The sequence below is a fragment of the Brachyistius frenatus genome, unplaced genomic scaffold (genome assembly GCF_029030835.1).
Source record: "Brachyistius frenatus isolate BFR_SWC_R1_liver_20210118 unplaced genomic scaffold, ASM2903083v1 Contig_61, whole genome shotgun sequence".
Lineage (NCBI taxonomy): Eukaryota > Metazoa > Chordata > Actinopteri > Embiotocidae > Brachyistius > Brachyistius frenatus.
In genome coordinates this window covers 229,853-255,024 of record NW_027210660.1, presented here as the reverse complement: position 1 = coordinate 255,024, position 25,172 = coordinate 229,853, and the positions used below count along the sequence as shown (strand labels likewise).

At 41.0% G+C, this 25,172-nt stretch overlaps 3 protein-coding genes across 3 annotated transcripts; 2 read left to right on the top strand and 1 right to left on the bottom strand.

The window, feature by feature from the left end:
* Positions 1-1,490: 1,490 nt before the first annotated feature.
* On the top strand, positions 1,491-6,441 carry LOC138625252 (E3 ubiquitin-protein ligase MARCHF2-like). Its single transcript, XM_069706041.1, has 5 exons — positions 1,491-1,832; positions 3,756-4,071; positions 4,183-4,378; positions 4,798-5,007; positions 5,731-6,441. Exons 2-5 carry the CDS (start codon positions 3,887-3,889, stop codon positions 5,884-5,886), a joined length of 747 nt encoding a protein of 248 aa, XP_069562142.1. The 5' UTR covers positions 1,491-1,832; positions 3,756-3,886; the 3' UTR covers positions 5,887-6,441.
* A 1,495-nt stretch (positions 6,442-7,936) lies between these two features.
* On the bottom strand, positions 7,937-14,520 carry LOC138625251 (ras-related protein Rab-11B-like). Its single transcript, XM_069706040.1, has 5 exons — positions 14,302-14,520; positions 12,022-12,217; positions 11,059-11,252; positions 9,897-9,977; positions 7,937-8,647 (listed from the first exon to the last, which is right to left on the bottom strand). Exons 1-5 carry the CDS (start codon positions 14,339-14,341, stop codon positions 8,502-8,504), a joined length of 657 nt encoding a protein of 218 aa, XP_069562141.1. The 5' UTR covers positions 14,342-14,520; the 3' UTR covers positions 7,937-8,501.
* Positions 14,521-15,606: 1,086 nt separating this feature from the next.
* LOC138625250 (mitochondrial import inner membrane translocase subunit TIM44-like) lies at positions 15,607-24,238 on the top strand. The gene is given in 14 exon segments (XM_069706039.1): positions 15,607-15,662; positions 16,430-16,534; positions 16,826-16,990; positions 17,145-17,195; positions 17,197-17,226; positions 17,461-17,610; positions 18,209-18,342; positions 18,501-18,586; positions 18,921-19,013; positions 19,337-19,461; positions 20,206-20,256; positions 20,761-20,850; positions 21,033-21,143; positions 21,430-24,238. Coding segments are annotated over 14 exon segments (1,341 nt in total). The 5' UTR covers positions 15,607-15,632; the 3' UTR covers positions 21,550-24,238.
* The last annotated feature ends 934 nt before the right edge of the window (positions 24,239-25,172 follow it).

Genomic DNA, 25,172 nt, shown 5'->3' with positions numbered 1-25,172 from the left:
TTTTAGCAGTGTTTGGGTCCAAATGGACAAGGTAAAGCAGGGCAATATGACAAACATAAATACTGTTAAATTTACAAAAGTTAAAAAAATTACATGTGGCCATAACTTTATTAGCTTAAAGAGACATTTTACAATTCATGATGGGGTCTTATAAGTATTATGTTCTTGAATACTTCTACAGCCGAGTTTAATTTGAGCGTTATTTTGTATATCTAGTTAGAAAACTTTGTTCTGTCCCTTTTGGAATAAAAGGGACAGAACAAAAGCATGAGATTGGGCTGACCAAAGTAGAACTAGACCTGCCTGAACATTGCATTAGTTGCTCAAGCTCTAGGTCAAGTGGACTTTTCAAACTGTTTGTTTTAGCAGGCTTTTTTTTTTTTTTTTAACACTGAGTTTGCTTTTGGGTGGTTGATGCAAAAAAAAAAAAAGAAAGAAAAATGTTTTAAAAAAAATATCATTGACCTGACTCATCAACACGTTTCTACTTGCAACTCTCAGTAAGTCATTAACTAATGCATCATATTTGATTTGCTTTCAGGTTTTTAGAAAGTTAATCAGCAAAGTAATATGTTAGTTGTCATATATATGTAATTAAGTAAAATATATATATATATCAGATTATTACATGTTGTAGAGTCAAAGTAGCCTATAGAGTAGCACAAGGTTAAAAAAAAAAATACTCCAATGAAGTACATGTAACAATTGTGACAAACTCTTCAAAGCCCCTTTGCGCGGCTGTAAATGTCCGTGAACCTCACCTTTGGAAAAAACAAAACAACAGCAGCCCCCCTAAAGCTTCTTTAAAACACCTCGAGAGCAGCAGGGAACACTTTGAGCGGCTTGACTAAATGCCACCGCCTGGCGGTATCATTTTGACATGGCCAACTACAGATGTTTTTCTCAGCGGCAGGATAATGGGGTCGTTCACCTTCCCTCACTAAAATCAAACAACCAATGACAGTAAAAGAGGAAAGAAAAGAAACTGAAACATTTTCGTCAATGTATATCCAAACAGGCATGGCTGCATATGTTGATAGTGTCGTTGGATCTGTGCGCTTCATTAATGACTCATCGGAGATTACTGTTGTAAACGTTCCCGAAGCAGTCGTTGTTTTCATTGCTCAAACACAGTGAATAATGACATGATTTCACGGAAGACATCCGGGGTTTTGTGTTCATTTCTAATCTGCTTTGTTTTAGGTCACTGGATGTTCTTTAGCCGACTGATGTTTCAAATTGAGTCATTAGAAAAAGGGGATTATATACCCCACTTGTTACATACATTTTTACAAGACCCACATGTTAACATAACACCTTCACAAAATGTGACGTTTATTCCGACTTGGGCGGCATGCTTGTCGCGCTTACCTCTTTGATAATTGATTAAAAAAAACCAACCGAATATTAAATATCGATCCCTCCGATGTCGCTGACGACCCCTTGAAGGCAGCACGATGTCACGTGACCAGCGCACAGCTGAGGGATGCCGAGGTAGCCTTGCCCGTAGCTAACCAGTTAGCAACGTTAGCCGCGTCTAGCCTTTCCTTGGCAGAAACGGCCGACGTCTCCTTTCGCCTCTTCAAACAAAAACAAAAAAACCACCCGAGGGAGACATTACCACCCCGCCATGGAGAGGACGCAGCGCACGTGGTCGTCTTTCGCATCCCTTCGTATCGTCAGCTTTCGCTTAGATGTCAATGTCATAGTTTGGAGCTAGGGCTGTCCATTTAGCTCAGTTAGCTTCTTTTTTTTTTTTTTTTTTTTTTTTTTCCTTTTTTTTGTGTGGCTAACTCAGGGCCAAGGCCAAGCGAGGAAAGGCAGGCCGTCGGGTGAGTACATTGTCGCCAACGTCTTGTGTTATTTTCACATTTCTTACAAGCGTTGCTATATTACTATCATATACAAGGTTCTTGATTGGCAGCTGCTCAGGTAGTTCACCTGGTGTTCTTGTATTCAGGTAGATTTGGCCTTTTGTCGACAGTTACACATTAACGTTACTGTACCAGTTATGTATGTATGTATATATATATATATATATATATATATATATATATATATATATATATATATATATATATATATACATACATAACTAACGCTGGCTGTGACATTTGGTCTGTGAATCATGTAACAAAACTAGAAAACGTAGATTCACACTAACGTACTTCGTCCTGCTTTCATTTCCATGTAATATATATATATATATATATATATTATATATATATATACACACCACGACGTCACATTGAAATGAAGGAGCGATCAGCTTGTTTGGTGTATTTTAGTTTAAATACACCGTCAGCGACACTTGACTGTTATTATACGCCTTCCTTGTCAGGGCTGTTGTTTATGATTGCGTTGTTGACAGTGTCGGTCCGGAGGGCACGTTGAACGGACGGGGACACAGTTTGTCCCTGACGGGGACACAGTTTGTCCCTGACGCGACCACCTGAACCTCCAGTGCCCCTTCCCCCCTTCCCCCCCGTCCAAGGTCTGCCTGAACATTTTTTTTTTTTTTTTACTGCAGGATGCTGCATTAACACAGTTTGTTGAAACCAGATCGCCAAACCGTATTCACTTCAATGCATTAATTAATTGCATTTAATTAAATATTGAAAACACCAGATGACATTTTTTTTGCTATTGAGAAAACCGAGACATCTAAATTCTAACAAATACCCTCAGTAGTCAAGTATAACTTTGCCTCATAACATACTTGTGGGCTGTATAGTTCATGGTTTGTTTGTTTTTTGTTTTTTTTAAGGGTTTAATTTGATATATTTTGAGAGTTTGAGTTATGTTCATTTTCAGCACAATATATTTTTCCTGTTTTTTTTTTTTTTTTTTTAAAGACCAGGAGCTGGAAATGACTCCACTATAGCTGGTTTTCACTAAGGCAGGGGGATATATCCATATTTTATTGTATCATGATACAATTATAGATATTGTTTTAGATTACAGATATCGTAAAATCATGATATGATATAATTGCTCTCTTTTTGTGGTTTTAAACGCTGCGTTGCTGTAAAGTGATGTCATTTTCTGAACTCCCCCAATTGTTCTTTTCTATTACTTGCCTTTACCAACTCAGTCATTATACCCACATAACTGATGATTATTTATCAAAAATCTAAGTTTGTGAATATTCTGTGAAGGTACCAATAGTCCGTCCATCCATTATCTATACCCACTTTATCCTGAACAGGGTCACTGGAGCCTATCTCAGCTCACTTTGGGCGAAGGCAGGGTACACCCTGGACAGGTCGCCGGTCTTATCACAGGGCCAACACGTAGAGACAGACGGAAAGGAAACAAAGACCATTCACACCTAAGGGCAATTTGTAGAATCACCAATTAGCCTGAGGTGAATGTTTTTGGATGTTGGGAGGAAGCCGGAGTACCCGGAGAGAACCCACGCAGAGGCACAGGGAGAACATGCAAACCCCGCACAGAAAGGCCCGGATTTGAACCCAGAACCTTTTCACTGTGAGGCCACAATGCTCATCACTGCACCACTGATAGTCATCCCTTGCATATCTTTGCAATATCTCTAACGAAGTATTTGGTTAAAATATTGTAAAGTCTGATTTTGTCCATATCCCACAGCCCTAGTTTTCACCCTCTCTTGTATTAACATGGCATCAGTGAGACACGCAGATAATCTTTTAGGAGTCTTGTATGATTGACATCATGTTGTACTCATGTAGAACTGAAGTCGCCCATACTTTGTGTCCTTTTCATCTCCTGTTCAGCCTCCACCAGACATTTGGCCTGTAGGTGGACAGAGGAGGAGGGCAGAGGAGTTGGACATCAGATTTGGGATCAGATCTTCTTTTGAAGTTGCCTCCGCCATAATCTTCATCACTGTCACCCTCAGCTGAGTATGTCTTCGTCAGGCTGCTGCCAACTACCTGGCTCCCTTTGTGATTATTCCGGGAACGCTGAATCTGATGCCTCCAAGGATTCAGAGGAGTCCGACTCTACGGCACAGGCCCAGTACATCGCCAAGGTTACGGCTAAAGATGGCCGCCCACTCTCCACCGTTGTCAAGGCGGTAAGCTTGCAGAGGTAAGAAAGTGAGGAACTCGTATGGGGCTCCAGTGAATATACTGCAATTAAACCGAATTTGGCTAACCATCATGTTTTTGTCTTTGGTGCCCTCTCTGTGTGTCTGCACAGTGACGTGGGTATGTGTCGGATTTGTCATGAGGGAGCTGGAGGGGAGACACTGCTCTCACCCTGCGACTGCACTGGTACTCTGGGCAAAGTGCACAAGAGCTGCTTGGAGAAGTGGCTGTCGTCCTCCAACACCAGCTACTGTGAGCTTTGTCACACAGAGTTCACTATTGAACGGCGACCACAACCACTCACACAGGTTAGTGAAGGTCTTACTGCGACGATAAATGTGTTTCCTGTCTATGTTGTTGATATAAAGGTGGGAATGAGCAATAAAGCAAGTAAGCAAGGGAGGGATATATTAAGTACTTCGTAAGGCTCTGTGAGATTCATTTAAAGCCATGTAGAGTGTGTGGCAAGAAGTAGCATCCTCCGCATACGAGATGATTTGTTCATCTTGATGAGTTGGCTGTCTGGCCTTGTCTGAAAAGCTCTCAGGAATAGGAGTATTTAAAAAAAAAATATTATTCTTAATTAGTTCATGCTGGTAATTCACAGATGCCTTTGTAATATTCACTGTAAACTAATTGTGGATTAAATGTAACACCGGCTAAGCTGATTTTGTAGAAGGCAAATTTTCAGTCACACCAACGAACTCTTCGTTTTGCTCTTGCTCAGTGGCTGAAGGACCCAGGCCCTCGCAGTGAGAAGCGCACGCTGCTGTGCGACATGGCCTGTTTCCTTCTCATCACACCCCTGGCAGCTATCTCCGGGTGGCTGTGTCTGAGGGGAGCCCAGGACCACCTGCAACTGAAGAGCAGACTTGAGGCTGTGGGCCTCATCGCCCTCACCATCGCCCTCTTCACTATCTACATCCTCTGGACACTGGTAACTAATGCATTACTAAGTTATCACCTTGTAACCGAGAGAAATATTCCGAACATATTAGCACAGATTGACTTTTTTTTTTTTTTTCTCTCTCAGCTGGCTTTTTGTCTACGAGTTGATCAAGTATTTAGACAGCTTTTTAATGTCTTAGTTTGACATTTAAACATTTGTGGTCTGATACAGACACAATACAAAGATAACTAAAGCCACAGATTTATGTTTTTCTCGCAATTATTATAGAAATAATGGGACTGTTTTTTTTTCTAGCAATGACCTTGAATAATATGACTAAAGTCAAGGGGTGGAGAAATGTGCTGACATGTGCAACTTGTTATTCTCTGGCACAGAACAATCATTTGTTTGAATGTTGGTCAGAAACATGCCTTCACATACATGCTTAGCTGCCTGAAAATAGTAAGAATCAGCTGACTTTACTCCCCACTTCTCCTTACCTTGACTTAACTCATATTCTTTAAGAATCAACAAAAAACTTCTTTAGAAACATAATTCTTTAACATAAAAAAACAACAACCATCATTTAAAAAGACAAATTGTGAAAGATTAGCCTTTCTGCCTGTCGTGCGGCAGTTGCAGCTCATTCCAGTGCTGCGTCCGTACTACTCTGTATCAAATAACCTTGTGTCAGTTTTATTTACGTTTATCTTTTTCTCCCTCGTCATATCCTGTCTCGCCCCCTCCCACTTTCATTTCACTCAACCTCAGGTGTCATTTCGGTACCACTGTCAGTTGTACTCGGAGTGGAGGAGGACCAATCAGAAAGTGCGCCTGCTCATGCCTGACATGAAAGGGGCACACACCACCCAACGTTCAGTGCCGACCAAGTCGACCAAGAAAATGACTGATGAGACCATCGTATGAGTGCAGAGCAGTGGCAAGAGGAATATTTAAAAGAAAGCCCACTGAAGCACTCTCTAAAAACAAAATTAATCATATTAATGAACTTTTGCACTTCATATGGATCATTCTGAGAGGGAAGAGCTACTTCCTCCTTCTTTTTTCTTTTCTTGAAGCACTTGATGTTAACTACTACGGTATTGGCCGACCACAAAAGTGGTTTTGGGAAGAACTCATTCCGGAGTCATAGTTGATGAAAACAAGAGTTGTCACCGGACAGCCAGTGCTGGGATGTGAACGACTGGACACATGGATGATGGACTAACCAGCCCGACTTTATGTCAGTGACACAAACTTAATGAAATACTAAGACACAAGCTAATGTAGCAGGATATAACTGATTCAGCATGCTACTACAGTATAATATGAAACATATTCACTACCTATAATTCCCCCATGCCCCTTCACAATGTATTTAGCTGTTTTTGAACAATGGGTAAACAAACAGCCCTGCGGAGGATAATAATCTAAAAACATGATTGACAAAGTCTATCTGTGAATACTCCCTTTTTTTCTTTTTTTTTGACAAGCACCGGGCGACAGTTACTCATACCAATGTCCTTGTCTATAATCAGAATCCTTTTCAATTTTCCAGGTAAAGCTTTTTCATTACTGTCTGAAGAGTGAAAAACAAATTTTTCCTGTTCAGGCAGCAACTGAGACGTCATGTATTTAACACACTTGTCACGGGGCCAGTGAAGATTGTAGTATACGGGATAATGCTAACTCCAACCTGTAAACAGCATTGCAGTAATGTATAAAGAAATAGTGTTGAAGGTGCGGAAAAGTGTTTACATTCTAATTGGATGAAGTTTCTTCTCTTGTCATAAAAGTGCATTAGCAAACAGCCCTGCTCCACTTGTAAATGCACCATTCATTAATTGAGCTGCCTAGCAATGACCAGTAGTAATGTCTTAACATCACAAGAGATGCAACTTTAAATAGAGCAGATACAGTGTTCGGCATAGTGAGATTACAGACTTTTGACCTATATAAAAAAAAACAACAACACAGATGTATCACAGCAGGCTGATGCTTGTTAAAGGTGCAAACAACAAATGTGTTTTGAGATGTCGATTGATGTAAGCAGCATATGCGAAACAAAGTATTTTGTGTTATTGTAGTCTTCCTGCTGCATCCCCTGGAAAGTTGGGTTATTGTGCAATAAAACATGTGGGACTCCTGGACTCAGTGTGACATGTGATTTATAAGATGGTTTTAGGTGTTGAAGCATCTGAAGATCCTCATGTAGGCCATGGAAATATATCTAATCATCCGTCGCTGTGGGAGTCATATTCTGAGAGTTCATGGATCACCTTCTCTAAATATTCATAATTTAATATTTTTCTGCTTAGAAACTTCAAACATTCATATTTTGGAGAGTCAGTCAGACGGTTACACTATGAATATGACCAATGGTAGAAAGTAAATTGTTCATGTACTATTTGAAGTATTTGTACTTGAGTATTTCCCTTTCATACTTCATTATACTTCTACTCCAGCTACATTTAAAGCAGAATGTTAACTGCTTTTCTTTAGCAGCAGTAATTCCTAGTTATTTTTTATATTGAGTTGAAATAAGCTTACAAACAATCATTATCTTGTTGGGCTGGGCAGTATGTCACATTTCAGATTAACTGTAGTTAATAGTGGCTCCACCACACCACCACCCTCTTCAAGCTTCTTATGGTTTCATTTTAATAACTGCCTGAGGGCTGAGGTAAAATGAACACCTATTTTAGAAGAAGATCAAAGATTCTGTCCACTGTCCAAAAACATGATCACAAATTTATTCATTAATTCTGTTATGGGGTGGCTGTTTTTGAGGGACCCGATCCTTAGATTGGAAACTACTGTAAACAGTAAAGTAGTTCAATCTTGACCTGAAACAGCAGTGAAATCGACCTTACGTATTGATGCATCTATAGTCTATACTGTATTCTGGAGTTACAAAGTGGTACTAGAAGTCCTTTTATGTATGTTTCATGTCCACAAAAAAAGGGAAACGGCAACATAATATTGTAAAATTTAATTTCATGGCATTAATATAATGTATGTGAGCAGACAAGCTATCAAAATCAAAACAAAAAAAAAGAATATATTTTACACAAAATGAAATAAGCGTCAGCAGCGTCACAACCACTTTTGAGATGATGACTGAACGAGGAGGAGAAGCCCAAAAACAGGACTGCTGATACGATTGAAACAGGCAAGGTTTGAAACGCGGGCCTCCAACGTGTGGCAACAGCCGTCTACCAGGGAGATGTCTAGGCTTACAAGGTCTCAGGCAAGGCTATTCTGCTACACTATCATGGTTCACTGTGGTAGCTGCTTACGGGGTACCATCAATCCTGTTTTTGCACTAGAGTGTAGCAGACTGTACCTGGGTCAGATTACAATTTGAAATCAATTCAAACACTTCTTTCTGGGACTGATTGCTTGTGGCATAATGGAACTGACTCCACTGATCTAAAAAGTGCAGATTCAGACAACATTGCACCTCAGGCAGATGTAAGCATATCAACAACGTGGATTTCAATTAATAATTGACCCAGGTGAGGAGGCACAGATGCCATGGGTTACAGGTTCTGACAGCACTGCAGTTTGCTTCCCCTCTGGCCGTCCGTGGTTGGTGGCACGCTGATGTCCACCACGTTGTTTCCCGGGGACTCGTCATGAGCAGACCGCTCTGCAATCTGTTTCTGCGATACGATGCGGTATATTTCTGTTTTTGATGAAAGAAAAACACATCAGCACTTTTTAGTCAAAATGCTCCTGCTTGGTCTACTAATAGCTCACAGGATTAACTTTCCAGCCATGTGAGGTGCCTAAACGTTAAACAACCAAGTTGATCAAGGGTGGTAGTTGTACAAGGGGCGATCAAAAAGTTCAGAGACTGCTCCTGTTGTGTGCCAACAGTCCACGGCACCGTAGCATGCACAAAGCAAGGGGAAGCTATAACCTTCACGAGTAAGTATTCCAAGTGACATCACTTGATCGAAACCAGCCCCTGAGATGCACATATTTTTGTGACCACTAGTCCGAGTGCAGCTTGAGCAGAGAGCATTCTCTGAATTTTGTGTCACATTTTTGGGGAACAGAAAGAAGTGGCAGGGAGCCAAAGCAGGTTAGCAAGGGTTGTGGAGAGCAACTCAGAACATCACAGTTGACAGTCTGACCATGTGGGACAAATTCACAGTGCACAACAGCATGAATGGTTCCACTCCTGACCTGATGCCCCTTCTTCACTCTTGGACAGTGACATTCTGCCCCTCCTGAAAGGGAAATGCCACTCAAAGCACCTTACTGGGCTAGTTGCTTCCTTGCCACAGACTTTTTGAAGCATTTTAAAGGTCTCTGTTGATGATGTCTCGAGTTTGACACAAAGTGCTCTCTCTCCTCTCAAAGCCGTGGTGTCATTGCAAATGCGCACCAACCACTTCTCACAAGAACATGTGAAACACAGGTGCTGATTTTGATCAAGCAACATGATTTGAAGTACTCACCTGTGAAGGTCATAGCTCACCCCCTGCTCTGTGCAGGTCATGGCGCTGCGCTCTGATTGCCCACAACAGGAGCAGTCTATGAACTTTTGTTGTCCACCCTTGCCCATGCCTCTCTCTTGGCACACCACTACATTGCAATAACAATTATCAAAACATCCACAATCCGTGAAAACCTTAGGTGAAAACAAGACTAAAATATTGTACAAATTCATACTTAAGTCAGAAATTTACACAAGACATTGAAATCCCAAAAGTTAGAGGAAGTTACATAATTAAAGTAAGTTACCAGAAAAGATCAGTTTTTGCAGCTACCAATCATTTTCTTCTGCTAGTTTAAAAACAGATTGAGAGATTACGCTCTCAGTTCTTAAAGGTATAATACCTGAATATATATGTATCTTTATTTCTCACTTATCAAGTAGTGTGTACGAGGCAGCTCTGACAGCCGGCCTCTGTTCAGAAGTATACCTGTAAGGATATTTTTGAAGGCTTCTTCAACATTTGTTGAGTCCAAGGCTGAAGTTTCTATGAATGACAGATTGTTCTTTTCTGTGGAGCAAGAAAAACAAAACATAAATTGAACACTGCTTTTTGTAAGATGTCAGAAGACAAACAGGTCAGAAAACACTGGCTTAAACTTGAACAATGTGTTGTATGTGTTGTAGCTTTTTATATTATCCATTCTGTCAAATCTTCATCTTAAAAAGACCTAAAGCTGTCAAATAATGTAGTGGCGCAGAAAGTACAATATTTCCCTGATATGTAGTGGAGTGGAAATATGAAGTAGCATCAAATTAAAAGACTCAAGTAAAGTACAGTACTTAGTTACTATGCACCATGTGTAGCCTACATTATGATCATATCAGTATAATTTTTAATATGAATTTAGAAATTCATATAATGATAATAACAATATTTTGATTTGATAACAAAATGTATGTCATATAGTTACACGGCATAACGGTTTGACAAACGGGTGTAACAAACATGGCTTACAGAAGCTCCATAGAGGAGGAGTCTGTTCCAAAAAGGAGAATGAGTTCAGTAATGTGGAAGTGGTTTGATTACAGAAGATCAGATTTACAACAAACCACAGTTTGTACATATGTTCAGTGCACCACACATTACAAATATCCAGTATCTAAGATTTCATGGCAAACTTGTGCTTATTTTGACATATAAAACTACACAACTTTTTTTGTTGCAACTGTATGTTTTTTTAAAGTAAAAACATATTTGCTATTATAAACAGATGACAATAGTTTTTCCCTTAATTTTGTTCCAATTTAATAGATTGTTTTCCCCCCCAAAAAAATCATTAAAGATGCTCCTGTGATGCTTACATGAGGAATTTTAAGCATTAAATAGAGGTTAGTAAAATCAAGCCAATACAGAAAGGGTTTAATACCAGAAATATCAAGAGAACTACCGAGAATTTTTTTTTTTTTTAAACTCTTTTCTTACCACCTATAGTAAACTTAAGCATATAGTTAAAGGTTCTATGATACTCTCTAGTCATAACTTATGTTACATATTTATAAGAACTACACACAATAGAGAAGTGCCTATGCGTAACTTTATAATATCTAAACCTTTGCCACTAAAGGGCTCTTTCTGTAAGTTCCAGTACCTGCGAAGGCCCTGGCTTCATCTGTGGGCACGGCCCTGAGGTGGCGCAGGTCGCTCTTGTTGCCAACCAGCATGATGACGATGTTGTTGTCAGCGTGGTCCCTCAGCTCCTTCAGCCAGCGCTCCACATTCTCATAGGTCAGGTGTTTGGCTATGTCATACACTAGCAGCGCTCCCACCGCTCCTCTGTAGTATCTGTAATAGGATCAAGGACACATTTCACAGGTGAAATGTAATAAGTGTCCTTAATTAGTCAAAAGTCCAGTTATCACGTCCTATTGTTTTCATGAAAAACTTGTTTCTGTTGCTTGTAAACTCAATAAGACCACTGCATGTACAAGTTCAGAGGTATTATAAGATGTTCACTCTGAAGTGGGCTCATATTTATCATATAATATATAGAATTATGTTTTTATATATACACATATACATAGATATTGTCCATGAGGTCCTATCAGTGGCTGTTCTGGAGGTATTTATCCTACCACATGATTTTCATCATGTGATAGCTTTATCTAAGAGGTCAGACAAAAATGGAAAATGTATCAGATTCATCTGCTGATGATGACCATACATTGTGGTTGAAAGCGCCAGAGCAGCAGCTAAATTTACCTTGAGGACAGGTTGTTTGCTCAATCGGGCTCTAATCTGTTTTTAGTGTTCTAAATGATGTACATTTTACATTTGGTTCAGAAAATGTATTTTAATTTATACGATATGCACTTACTAATTTCAGGCATTAAGATCAGTGTCAGGCTCAGTGTCAGGCTCAGGAGGATTTAAAGCCCTGCCTGCAAACTGAACAAACACATCATCTACCTCTTCCACTGTGGTCTGCCTCTTTTTAAGTGATCTACTCTGCAGGACAGAATGTCAGTTGTGACTGCACTGCTGAAGTACTTCCCCACACTGAGCGGTGTTGAGTGACATGCAGATGTATCTGCACAACACAACCCAGACTCACGCTGAGGTGATGGCTCTGTAGCGCTCCTGTCCCGCTGTATCCCAGATCTGAGCCTTTATCGTTTTGCCATCCACCTGAATGCTGCGCGTGGCGAACTCCACCCCGATAGTGCTCTTGCTCTCGAGGTTGAACTCATTTCGTGTGAATCGAGACAGCAGGTTGCTCTTCCCTACGCCCGAGTCTCCGATTAACACAACTGTGGAGAGAAGGAGGAGAAGTTGAGGCTTGTGCCTGTGTGTGTGATGGAGGAGGTAGTAGATGAGCCCCATATTTCTTAATCCACTAAAAGTTGATCTGACACAAAGCAGTGGCTTCAAATTGGTGTGTGTGTGTGTGTGTGTGTGTGTGTGTGTGTGTGTGTGTGTGTGTGTGTGTGTGTGTGTGTGTGTGTGTGTGTGTGTGTGTGTGTGTGTGTGTGTGTGTGTGTGTGTGTGCGCGCAAAATGATTTATGGGAAATGTAACAATTTAAAAAATACAAGGGTTGAGTCAACATGACCAATAAGTCGTGACTCAGAAGTGCTTGTCATGTGGCTTTTCCATTTAAAGTTCATTACAGTTCTTCACATCAGTTTGGAGTATTCATCAAGCGTGGGGTCTGTGACATTTAACAACAATACAACAGTAAAGCTTTGCTTTATATGAAACACAATTTGCAATATATAGACAAAAAAAAACAACGACCCACCTATAAAATAACCCAAACAAAACCAAAAGCCTTATACGTCCTGAGGGACTGTCCTCTAAAAAAATAGGTGTTTTAAATTGTGATGATTCTTTGCAGAACCACCAAAAAGCTGAATCATGAAGTATGAGAGGAGGGTTTATGAGAATCCTTTCATCACTTAGGAGATGCTTAACCAGTGAGTTTTTTTAATTAATTTTTTTACTGTATACCCTCGACCTTTTCCAAATCGAGAAGTTAAAATGAGCAAAACACACTGAGGGTGGTGATATTGACAAAAAGAACTGCTGAAACCTCAGTAAGAGCACCTGGGTAGGGACGCTTTAATCTGCTGTTGTTTATCAAACCTCGTTTAAAACGTCAAGAGGCATCCACACGAAGTAAGTGTGTGGTACTGTCAGTGCAAATGTGATATTTTCTATTGACTGTAGCAAAGAAACAGCTGCAAAAAGCCTGCCATAAGTTGACTACAAAGTCACTGTGGACTACCAGCTGCCAGTTACTGTTTAGCATCCTTAAACTGACAACATAAATAGTTTGTTATCAGGACCTTCACGCACTGTTTGAAGCTGCGGTAAACGAATCAGTGGAGGAAAGTGATTGATCGGGCTCATGGACGGGATAGACGGCTACGCTGGTGTCAGCACCGGGCTGAGGGGGCGACTGGTCACAGCAGCAGAGGTGGAGCCTTTTTGTTTTCCTTCTCAAAAGGAAATAGAGCCGAACTTTGTCCCCGCCGACATCGCGCTGGTCCGGGCTGCAGGAAGCTGATAACAGGCGCTCCATCAAAACCTGAATCGACAGTTTCAGGGCGCCTTGCCCTTCCTGTTTCGGCCGGGCACAGAGACTATGGCTCGGGCCGAGAGAGAGACAGAGAGAGAGGGAGGGAGGGAGGGAGGCAGGGAGGGAGGGAGGGAGAGCCCTCGCCTCCGGCAGATGCCCTATTCATCCCACAGAGGATACTTTGTTACATCTAAATGGCCTTTTGGCTTCTGCAGGCCCGGGATGTTAATGTGCCACAGGAGCTGATATCACGATCAAAGGAAGGCATTCTGGATCCAACTAAAGATAAACACGGACCTGAGTCTGGTACCGCTTCAGTCTCGGGGACAATCTTTCAGGCCTATTGATCGTCATCACAACACTAAAGCAGGCTACATGAAGTTGCAGCATTTGACTTGCAGAGTACCATCTTCATCTGGGGATGAATCTTATTGATCAGCAGAGGTAGAGGCTAATAGGCCTTTAATGGAGAGAAAGAGTACAAAACATCAAATGTCAGTCAAAAGATGAGGAAACTGCGTAGTCTAACGAGCAATCTTGCTCTAAAAGTTGAATAAGAAGGCTGAGAACGGTTAGGATGTTGCATCCTTTACCTATAAATATAGCTGCAGGCGTTGTAATGGCACAATGACAGCATTATGTTGTAATAACAGCAACCGATCATCATCCGGGCAACCTCTCAGAAAGAAACTCCTTTGAAAAGGCACACAGCTGACACAATAAGAGATATAGAGGCATTTAAGAAGCACAGTTTTTGTCGGTATGAGCCTGTCTAAAGGGGAATGCAGTCATCTTCTTTTTTTTTTTTTTTTACCTTTGAACAAGAAATCGTATTCATCGTCTCGGTTCCCCATTCTAGACGAGGCCGCTCCAACGCTTGTCTCCGGACGAGGTGCGGAAAATGTGGGTATGAATTGTCGCTATATGCCAGAAAAATAAGGTAAAGGTTTGTGCTCAGACTCTGCGCCAATGTTGGCTGTCAAGGCGAGCTGGCCGCAGAAAAGGGAGAGATCCCAACTCTGCAGAGGGAGGGGAGGAGTCCCTGCAGTTCACATACCTGCCTCGGGGGGGGGGGGGACGATCTTTACTGGCATGCCAACAGACACCTAACCATTCATCTGGGTCCCACAGTCACACATGTTGTCATTTCACTCTGAACGAAGAATAATGATGTTCACATCAGTTGTATTCCCACAACATTTAACTGCTGCCGTTGTGTGGTATGTAATGAAATTATTATAACATTCACAAATCAAAATATTGTTTCAATTTTTGTAGGCAGTAGCGTAATATGTGAACTCGAGCCCGACAGTAAATCTCAAACTGTTTTAAGAAACCATATACTGCAGGTAAATAACCAACAAATGGAAAATGTTACGATGGAAATATTGTTCTATAGTCCTATGTGAAAAGCTGGAAAGAAATTATATAGTGACTGAAATTATGGAGAAAATGACATTTAAATTAAGATGAAGTGAATTGTTTGAATTTGTGAATTTGTTGTGAATTGCCTGAGCTTGTAGGCCTAATAGATGATAATAAAAAAAACACCAAGTCACAAAACTTGCATGTTTTTTCACTTTTTGGGATGGTCAGTCTTTGTTCATTGTTTATTTTTTTATGTTTTATGTCTTTAGGATTTAATTGTTTCTTGTGTCTTTAGGTCTTAATGTATATCCTGTTTTATATTTCATTTTCACTTTAAAAATGTTTTATTGACCTTTTTAAACAGGGGAAAATACTTGCATCATAACATCAAACAGAAAGTACCCAAAACCTAGTGCACAAAGATTAATTAGTGACGTCTCGATGAACAGCAGATAGGCTTCTGGAGCAAGTTTTCCGGGTGATTTTTGGTTTTCTAACAAAAAGTCGTGTTTTTTTAAACAGTGAACTGGAGACAGAGGGCATTCAAGTCCTGAATGCTGTGATTATGTTTCTGGGAAACCCCCTTGTGTTTGCGGTTCATGCTGTTGTATCATCATAACATCACGATGGTTTTTTTTTAGGGTGAATTGTCCCTTTAATGTCGTGCTGAGCGCTGGCCCCGCCTTCCGCCCCACCACCTCTGCTCCTATTGGTCGAGCGGAACGTCAGCTGCTGCAGGAAGGACGCACGTGTGTCTCCGCGCATTTCAAGATCAAGATGGCAGCCTCCGTGTGTCGGTGCTACGAGGTTAGACAACCATTCATGTCCTTCTTCGCAGCTCTCGCGTCCCCGGCACGTAATTTGGTGAAGGGAAACGGTCTACGCGGCTTTAGAAGGAGTCTTTTTCACGTCCAGTTATGTGAACGCGATTTTGCAGCGTGTCCTTTCTGCGGATAGAGCGCGAGATGTCCGTTAGAAAAGGCCTTCTCGTTGCACCGGAGAGCCTCTCAGTTTTAATCTTTAACAAGCAGCGTGTCAAACCAACGCTCCTTGTTGTTGTTTTTAAGATGTCCGTGCTTTAACCAGGTTACACTACGTTTTAAAAGTTTAAAATCCTCAGTGTAGACGGGCGGTAAAGACCTGCTGTTTCAGGGACTAGTTATGAGACGTGAATGTTCCGGTTTTAACGATTATAGTGGTGACACTTTTTGTTTTTAGTAAGACCGGTGTGGTATCAGATTATTATTTTTTCCTGAGTGGGAACTGCAGCTATCACGTCAGTACAAACTATTCAACTACTCCTCATCACGCAGTTTACTTGGACAGCCGATGGGAAACATGGTGTCATCATGGTATCTAGAAAGACCTCAAGATGTTTGATGTGATAGGTGTCGACCAAAGATGATAAAGCGAGGTGTTGTAGCTCTACAGCACCTGATGGTGTTTATTTCTCCAGTGGAGAACTGTTTTAAACTACATATATATATATATATATTATATATATATATACTACCTGGTGAACGTGTGGGACATTACTGATTGTGGCTGACTGACACTGTCTCTCTCTGTTGCAGCTGATTGGCAGAAATGCCTTGTCCCTCTGCTCCCGGTCTCTGGTCTCCTCGGTGTGGAGAGGAGATGCTGACAGGTTACACAGGAGCTCGGTGGCAGCCGTGCAGGTACTCGCTGGCATCTCCCTTTCACCTTCAAGTGACTGAAAATGATTACTTGCTTGTGTAGCTTTGAAGATTACAATTAACTCTGAAATTTACTTATCTGACTTGCTTTTCTTCATTTCCCCCCCACTATATCATACTAGACAGTACACAGATGCTGATCTATTCTTCTTCCTTCAGTGCTTCAGACAGATAAAGAAGGAACTCCCGAGTGGAAATAAGTGGGTGGTCTGCTCACTGTATCAGTGCATCTGTTTGTCCAACTGAAGTCCTTCCCTCTGATTATCTCGTTAGGTGCGATACGCTTCTGGACGTAAAGGTTTCCTGGGAGAATTTGTCGATAACCTTCGTCAGGAGTTCAGTAAGAATCAGGAGATGAAAGAAAACATTAAAAAGTTCAGAGATGAGGCCAAGAGGCTCGACGAGTCCGATGCCCTGCAGCAGGCCCGCAGGAAATATGTAAGAGCATAACGGGATTTCTATCCTCAGTCATTTTATAGCAAAAGTGATATCTTTTATGAATGTTTGACTTTTGTTAGATTTTTTTTTGTAATAAGCAATTCATCAGTATATTTAGGATTTGAGTGGTGAAGATTTTTTTTTCTCTTATTAGAAAACGATAGAGGCTGAGACAGTGAAGACATCAGAGGTGTTTAAGAAGACGCTTTGGCTCTCTATCAGAGACTGTCAAGGAGGTAAGATACTTCTTCTGCTATCATACTTCAAGCCAAAGGACACTTGATGGAGAGTTCCCTCATGGACATTTTTGGGATCTTGTGTAATCAATGTTCCCTCAGTTTGATTGGCCATATATCTTACAGTGTCATCAAAAATGCCTTAAATAGGGAACAAGTTCAGTCAATGTCTTAAAAGAAATTGTGCTCTTTAAACCGTACTGACTTTGTGTTTCTGTTGCATTTGGGCCACAGGGCCTCGAGGAAGTGAGTCGTACCGACATCGGGAAGAAGATCAAGGAAGGTGTGGAGGAGGCGGCCCGGACGGCCATGCACTCTGCTGGGTCTGTGTCCAAAGGAGGAGAAAAACTGGGCCGGACGAGTGCATTCAGGGCCATATCTCAGGTCAGAAGACGAAACATAAGAACCATGCGTTTTACAGCATCTCTGGAGGAGCATCTTGTATCCTCACCTTTACATCGCTGCTCGTATGCTTGCTGTGATTTGGAGTCACAGTTAGTTATGTTTTCAAAAAAAGAAAGGGACAGACATCAAAATGAATTTATTTTTGTCTGTTTTTAAATGTGAATAATAAGTAATTCGCAGACCTGTGCTCTGCTCTGCATTTGCATTGGTTGATATGCATGTGTTTACAGAAAGCAACATAACTGCAGGGTCCAGACGCTTTAGGGTTCGATACTTACACCCCAGCCAGTTATTGCTTAATTCAACTCTTATTTGGCTGATTTACTTAATTAATGTAGCTATTTTCAGTGACTTGGTGCCCATTTGGGGTTTTTCATTAGAGACCATGGCGCTCTTAAACAAGCTTTTGCTATACTTACAATGGCAGCTACAGCTGGGTTGACCCGACTCTCATGATTCATCAACAGAAAGCATACTGCTAAAAATTATTTTTTTGTGAACCTGCACTTTTTGAATCTACACTGAGACTGTGATTTAGACTATATTTTTTTAATAACACTCTGTGTCCTCTCTGCAGGGTGTGGAAACTATGAAGAAGGAGATTGACGTCGGCGATGCCGGCCCTTACAGGGCTCCTTCTCAGCTGAGGAAGAGGAGCGATTTCTCATCTAAAGGAGCTGAAAGCGACACCAGAGTGTTCGAGGCCAATGAGTGAGTAACTGTTGAAGCTATCTTCACTCTAACCATTTCTGTCTTAAAGGAGCACTATATCCCGTAGTCCTAACTGGAACTGTGCTTGACCCACGTGCACAACATCCACTGTTGTATACCTCTGTGATGATGTGATTGTCTTGTGTTTTGTGATGCAGAGAGGCCATGGGTGTCGTCCTCCATAAGGATTCAAAGTGGTACCAGCAGTGGAAGGACTTCAAGGACAATAACGTAGTTTTTAACAGTAAGATAATCCTTAGAAGCTGTGGAATTAGTGTTGCATAATACATCATCTGTAATCATCATGTATGTGCAGTTTGTCTTTAAAGGCAGCAGGTGGCAGCAGATTATTTAGGTTAGGTTAGGTAGTTACTTTATTAATCCCCGAGGGGAAATTTTTTACAGTAAATTTTATAATAAAGTAATACAGTGCAGGCATCAGGTGTTCTCAGTGTGTCTGCACAGGTGCAGGATTTATCTTTCTTTACAACTGAAAAACAACTTAACACATATTTATATTTTTAAGCTGTTTGTCTTCACCCTGGTCGTCTCTTTTTTTTTTTTTTTTTTTCCTTCAGGATTCTTTGAGATGAAGATGAAATATGATGAAAGTGACAATACCCTCATCAGAGTATCCAGAGCTGTAACTGACAGAGTCACTGGCTTTCTAGGTAATGCTCCACCACATTCAATATGGATTTTGCAGTTTTGCAGTGTGATTGTCATAACTTTTTTTTTTTTTTAAATGTAATTAGTCTGAGCAAACCGAAGGAAACTTTGGTCACTTCTAAACGTGTTTCATTGTAAGACAAATGTAAAAATGTTTTAGCCATAATGACCACGGACAACAAATCAAGAGATAAACAGTATAATAAATGCTTCAGATAACTGTTGACGTACAAAAAGCTGAACCACTACATATCCACCTTTCTGGTACTGAGTGATGTCTGTTTGCTGCTGCTGCTGCTAATGTTGTCTGTGTCTTGTTTCCCAGGCGGACTTTTCTCAAAAACAGAAATGTCTGAGGTGCTGACTGAGATCCTGAAGGCAGACCCCAACTTTGACAAAGATTGTTTTCTCAAACAGTGCGAGAAAGATATAATCCCTAACATACTGGAGGTAAACAGACTCTCCAAGCCTCCGTCTACTCTCTCTCATAGTGTCGCCTTCACTGTGGCTGCTTTCATTCACACGCTTCTCTTTGCTCAATACCTAGGGGATATTTTACAAAGGAGACCAAGAACAGATGGACAAAGGTCTTGCTTTATTAACACATGAGTTTGTAACTCAAGCTTAGATCAGATTCAGTGAATTATTTTGTGCCTTCTCCTGTCAGAGTTGATCAAGTTGGGCTTCAATTGTCAGATGAGTCCAAACGAACTCGGCTGCTAAAAACATAATTCGCATCACTGATGACAAGAAACGGAACAGTGTGTAGTGTGCTTCAGTTCAAGAGCTGTTAACGCTGTTTTATGTAATTACACCACATTATATTAAAAAAGAAAAAGAAATGTTGTTCCAGTTTCAATCAACTATGCCAGAGACGTCACCTGATAGTTAGTTGGCAGCAACGATTAAGTTTGAAAGTGGTTTACAATCATTTAATGGCACTGGATGAGGTTTAATTGAATGAAATCTGTTGTAATTTGACTTCTAGAAAAAACTCTTATCTCGGCTCAGTGTCTATTTACATTTTTTAAACAGCCACTGACATTGTTTGACTTCAGTAAAACCTACTATTGTAATTTAACTCTGATAAGAGAGATTTGCCAAAATAACTTTAGCACTCTGCCTGAGGACACTTATGAAATACCTGTGTTGTTGTAAAGTATCAACAACTCAGTGTCACTGTCCTTTCTGCAGGCCATGATCCGTGGAGAGCTGGACGTGTTGAAGGACTGGTGCTATGAAGCTGTAAGTTTGCAACATTCATCTCAATATTTGTATGTAATCCGTTCTTAAGCCCTGATCTGCAGGACTGACACGGACTGCATGCGGACCGCAGGACTTGCACAACACCTCTGTACACACTACAATCAGAGGTGTGCATCCATGGATACACAGACTCGTGAGAAAAATATGTTGACAACCTCCTCACAGGAAGAAGAGTTTAATTGTGTTTGACTGAACTACACGAAAAAGTAAAATGGAGGACTTGAGCTGATGACAGCTTACAGGTGGATGCAGAAACTGTAAATTTACCTTTAATAAATATAGTTGAGATGATGTATTTGCATTTCACTCTGATTTTAAGGCACTTTTTGGGCACTTTCTCTGCCTTTTTGTCAGAGTGTATATGCATTATCTCCTCTTTAGAAATCGGAACCCTCCCAAGTAAAGAACCTATATGTAGATCAGTCCGTGTGAGCGTGCATACAGGAGGTTGTAAAGTGTGATTTTTCATGTACTTGTCCTCAGACGTACAGTCAGCTGGCCCACCCCATCCAGCAGGCCAGAGCTCTGGGGCTTCTCTTCCAGTCTAAAATCCTCGACATTGACAACATAGATGTAAGTGATTCCACTCATGAACAGTAACCATCATACACCTAGTTTTACTATGTATGCAGATTTCCAAAATAACATCTTTAACTATCTTTTCTTCACTTTTTTTTTTCTCTATTCAGATTTTTCCCTCTTAACGAACATTCACTTATTCATTTTATTTGTTTGTTCCTCTCTCTGTGTTTTAGCTCGCGATGGGTAAGATGATGGACCAAGGCCCAGTGCTGATCATCACCTTCCAGGCGCAGGTCGTCATGGTGATCCGCAGCCCCAAAGGAGAACTTGTAGAGGGAGATCCGGTCAGTCAGCTCATAAGTACTGCACCACAGTCGTGAATAAATGCGTTTAACACATCTGCCTCTGAACTTCACAGGTTTGAGGATGCAGTAGGATGTTAGCTAATCTAATACATGAATTTAGACTTCCAACAGTGTTGAATATCACAAAAATACTAACGGATCTAGTCTGCCTTGCAATTTGGCTGTCAGCACAAGCCGGATCAGAACGACGTTTAATGAGTTATGGATGTTCACGTCTCCACACGTGTCTCTTCGGAGCTGACCCTCGACTCTTCTCCTCCAACAGGAGAAGGTGATGAGGATGATGTATGTTTGGGCGTTGTGTCGTGACCAGGAGGAGCTGAACCCCAACGCAGCCTGGAGACTCCTGGACATCTCCGCCTCCAGCACCGAGCAGGTCCTCTAAGACGAGGAGGAGGAGGAGGAGGAGGTGAAAAGGTTTACAGGGACACACGAACTGAGATTAAGGGCAGAAGAGACAAACTGTATGTACCTGGAATACCTCCACATCCTATGTACGTTAACTTAAGAGGGCAGAGTGAAACCCTGCTGCTGTGCCAGAGACTTTATTTGCACACACTCCCCTTTCCCATCGGTACCCTGAGGATTTTAGTGCAGATGTACATATCAGACCACCCTCTGGCACAACAACATCCTGTATATGGCAATGGAGATAAACCATATGACATATTCACTGAAATCTACGCATCCGGTTTTACAGTATGTGTACAGTCTCTTGCACTGGTTAGCTCAGCGTTTGGATTGACTGGAGTGTGAACACGGTGCATGAAGCTCAGAATGGATGGAACCAACCGTTTTACCAACAAGCTGCAGCCCGCATTGTTTCATCCATTGGTACAACCCATCCATGTGTGGTTAAATTCAAAACAATCATGTTTATAGGTGGTGTGGGAAAAAAACAAAACAATGGACATACTATCTGACAACTGTTGGTCTTTAAAAGGAATGTTATGAAGCCAAAACTAAGATTTATTCTCAGCACAGTCTTTGTGAAATAGTGGAGCCAGAAAATGAAAATGTAAACGGTGACATGGAGCTTTACATCAGGTCCACACGGGAGACGCAGTGTGAGCGGCATGTTAGTAGTGCAGCAATAGCAGCTTCAGTCTTCCATCTGTGTCCAAACAAGATGCATTCAGGCACCGTGATAAGTATAGGTCACTCCACGACAAACAACAACAGTAGATACATGTGTCAAATGAAAGAAAATGGACTTGCAGCATAAAAATACACTTGCGTTTCGAGAGTTATCGTGTAAAACAGAAGTCTCTTTTCCATTAGATTTGTGTGAGCCGGATGACCGAAATGCCTCCTGTGTAGACACGCCGTTCACATGCTGTGTTCCAAATGGCGTACTTATGTACTAACACTCACTCTTTAGTGCACAAGTGTGTTCACACTTGTCAAGTACAGAAACATGTAGTGCACTACAAGTACACGGATGATGCATTTAAAACGGTCCAAAAAAAATGATTTTGAAATGCTGGACACTTGTTAAACGGTCGCCATCTTGGCTTCGTAGGAGAAGGGGCAGGACCACCAAGGTAAATCATTTTTGAATGAAGGCGTCTGAGGAAGCTGCAGCTGTTGCAGAACACCGTACAAAAGTGTTTATTGTTCCACTAAGTACCAACATACTGCTGCTGGACAGAAACTATCAGCGTGTTTATTGAGTGTGTTAAGAATTTTTTTTTTTAATTTCTCGGGTAAAATAATTAAAGCAGCAGATATTTTGGTGGGTGATGTGTTCACATGCTGCCGTTATTTCAGGTCAGGGCAAAATGGCAGTGTGCGATGTGAGACGAGACTTCCCTGTCAAACTTCTTGTACTACCCAAATACGAGTCTTAACGTGTAAGAGTACTGTTTGTTGGCGTACCAAGGGAAGTATGTCATTTGGAACCCAGTAACAGTGTTGAACGGGCAGCAACCAACGCAGCGTAGTGAGTACAACCGTATCTTATCAGTCAAAGCCAACTGAATCAAAAGCATCCTTCATTTTAGTCGTCCTAAAGTAGTAGAAACACACAGATAAAGAGGACATGAAATCAGCCATCGAGACTTTTTGCTATCTTACAAGGATTAGATGAACTGAAATTTTAAGATGCGTCAGCCTTGACCTTAACATTCAGCGGTGGTATTTCTGCTTCGTTCCAGCTGGTTTTTACATCAAAAACGTACCAAAAGCTAAATAAACATAAAACAAGATTTAAGATTAAGACATGGGATATAATGATCTGTGCGTTCAAAGTCCATCCTTTCATGTCTACTGTTGTGGAGAGATCCCGGTGTACTGCAACCTGCAAACTAAAAGAGAAACTGGTGTACGTTTCTTGTTTCTTTGTATTTGCCGTACATTGTGCTCAGAATGTGAATTGTGTCTACATGTTCATATAAGCCTATAACTCATGAATACATGAAATGCAGAGTGTTACTTCTTTGTAAGGTCACATGGGACCACATTCAACTATCCATTGCTGAGGCAGCTTCATTGTTTGAGGATCATTTGTCTTCTCATTTTGCACTGGTTTTTTTTAGCTGTTTTTTTTTTTTTTTTTTTAAATTGAACTGTTTGGTTTACTTTTAGGTGCTTTTCAGGGGTAAATGGTAAAGATGAAAATGTGAATGAATGGGTATTTGACTGTACTGTTAATGACATTAATACTGTGGGATCAAATGGGACTCTACTCAACGTTATTGAAGATTGAACACATGATTGTACTATAACAATGTTTTGTTCACCGTTTTATTCGGCTGTTGTTATTTGAGCACCACAAATACCATTAATGGTCAAAATGGTGAGATAGTTTGTTATGATGATACTAAAATTCACGAGTGTCCCTGATGTTTGTTCAATGCAACACTTTCGCATCTGTAATGATCATTACAGCTTTGAGGGGCCACCGGCAGGTCTTTACAGTTTTTGTGATGTGTTTTTATTATGTCAAGACAAAAACATGCTCCAGACATTTAACTGCAACAATTAAACCAGACCAAACCAGATCAAATCATCTGTTAATGTGTTTGCCGTTTGTTTTTATTTTATCAGAATAAAGATAAATTCTTGAAGTTGGAGTCGACTGGTTTACAACAGAGCCAGCTGCCTAACTTCTCTTCACGGTTACAAATCTGCTAACGCTGGTTTAGGAAATGACAAAGTTTTTATAAAAAAAAGAGGCTTCGCTTATTGCCACATTTTCCAATAATTATGATAAACCCTCAGCACTGTGAAGTGCATCGACATTAAACGGTACATTTTTCAAGTGTTCCACAAAGATTGACACATAACATCCATCTTTCAACGGTGCATTTAATGTTTTACCTTTTAGCCGACCAAAGAAAAATATATTCATGAGGTTTCCTTTTTTATCCAGTAATATGTCGCTGTGCAGAATAAAGCGCCCTGTATTATGATTTGCTTTGTCCGAGCTTTCTAAGCGTCAGCAGCTCTGCATGCAGTGTGTGTGTGTGTGTGTGTGTGTGTGTGTGTGTGTGTGCGTGCGTGTGTGTGTTGGTGCGTGTGTGTGTGCGCGCGTGCGTGCGTGTGTGTGTTGGTGCGTGTGTGCGTGTGCACGCGTGTTAGTGCTCGCAAGAGAAAATTGAACTCTGCACACTGTGTGTGTGTCTGTCTTTTTGTTTTCTCATTTCAAAACTGACGTGCTTTGATAGATGTCCATGGATCTGGCTATTGACACGGGTTGACAAACCTATGGATTTGGTAGTATAGGGCTGATAGATCAGGCTTTAAATAACACAAGCCTGTAGATTCACACAGAGGGCCAATATATAGGGGACCTCATTCCACAGCTGTCTGTTGTGATGAACGACCGGGGACGTCCTTGTACTAACTAACCTCTTTCAGTCCTCAAAGTCTTCTCGCTTCTCTTGACTGTGACTGAAACCAACTGGAAGTGGATCTCTCTGTAGGAACAAACACAAGCTCCTAAAACTAAATGAAAGTTCATCATTAATGCAACCATTATCGAGTTTCTGCAGCATACAGTATACT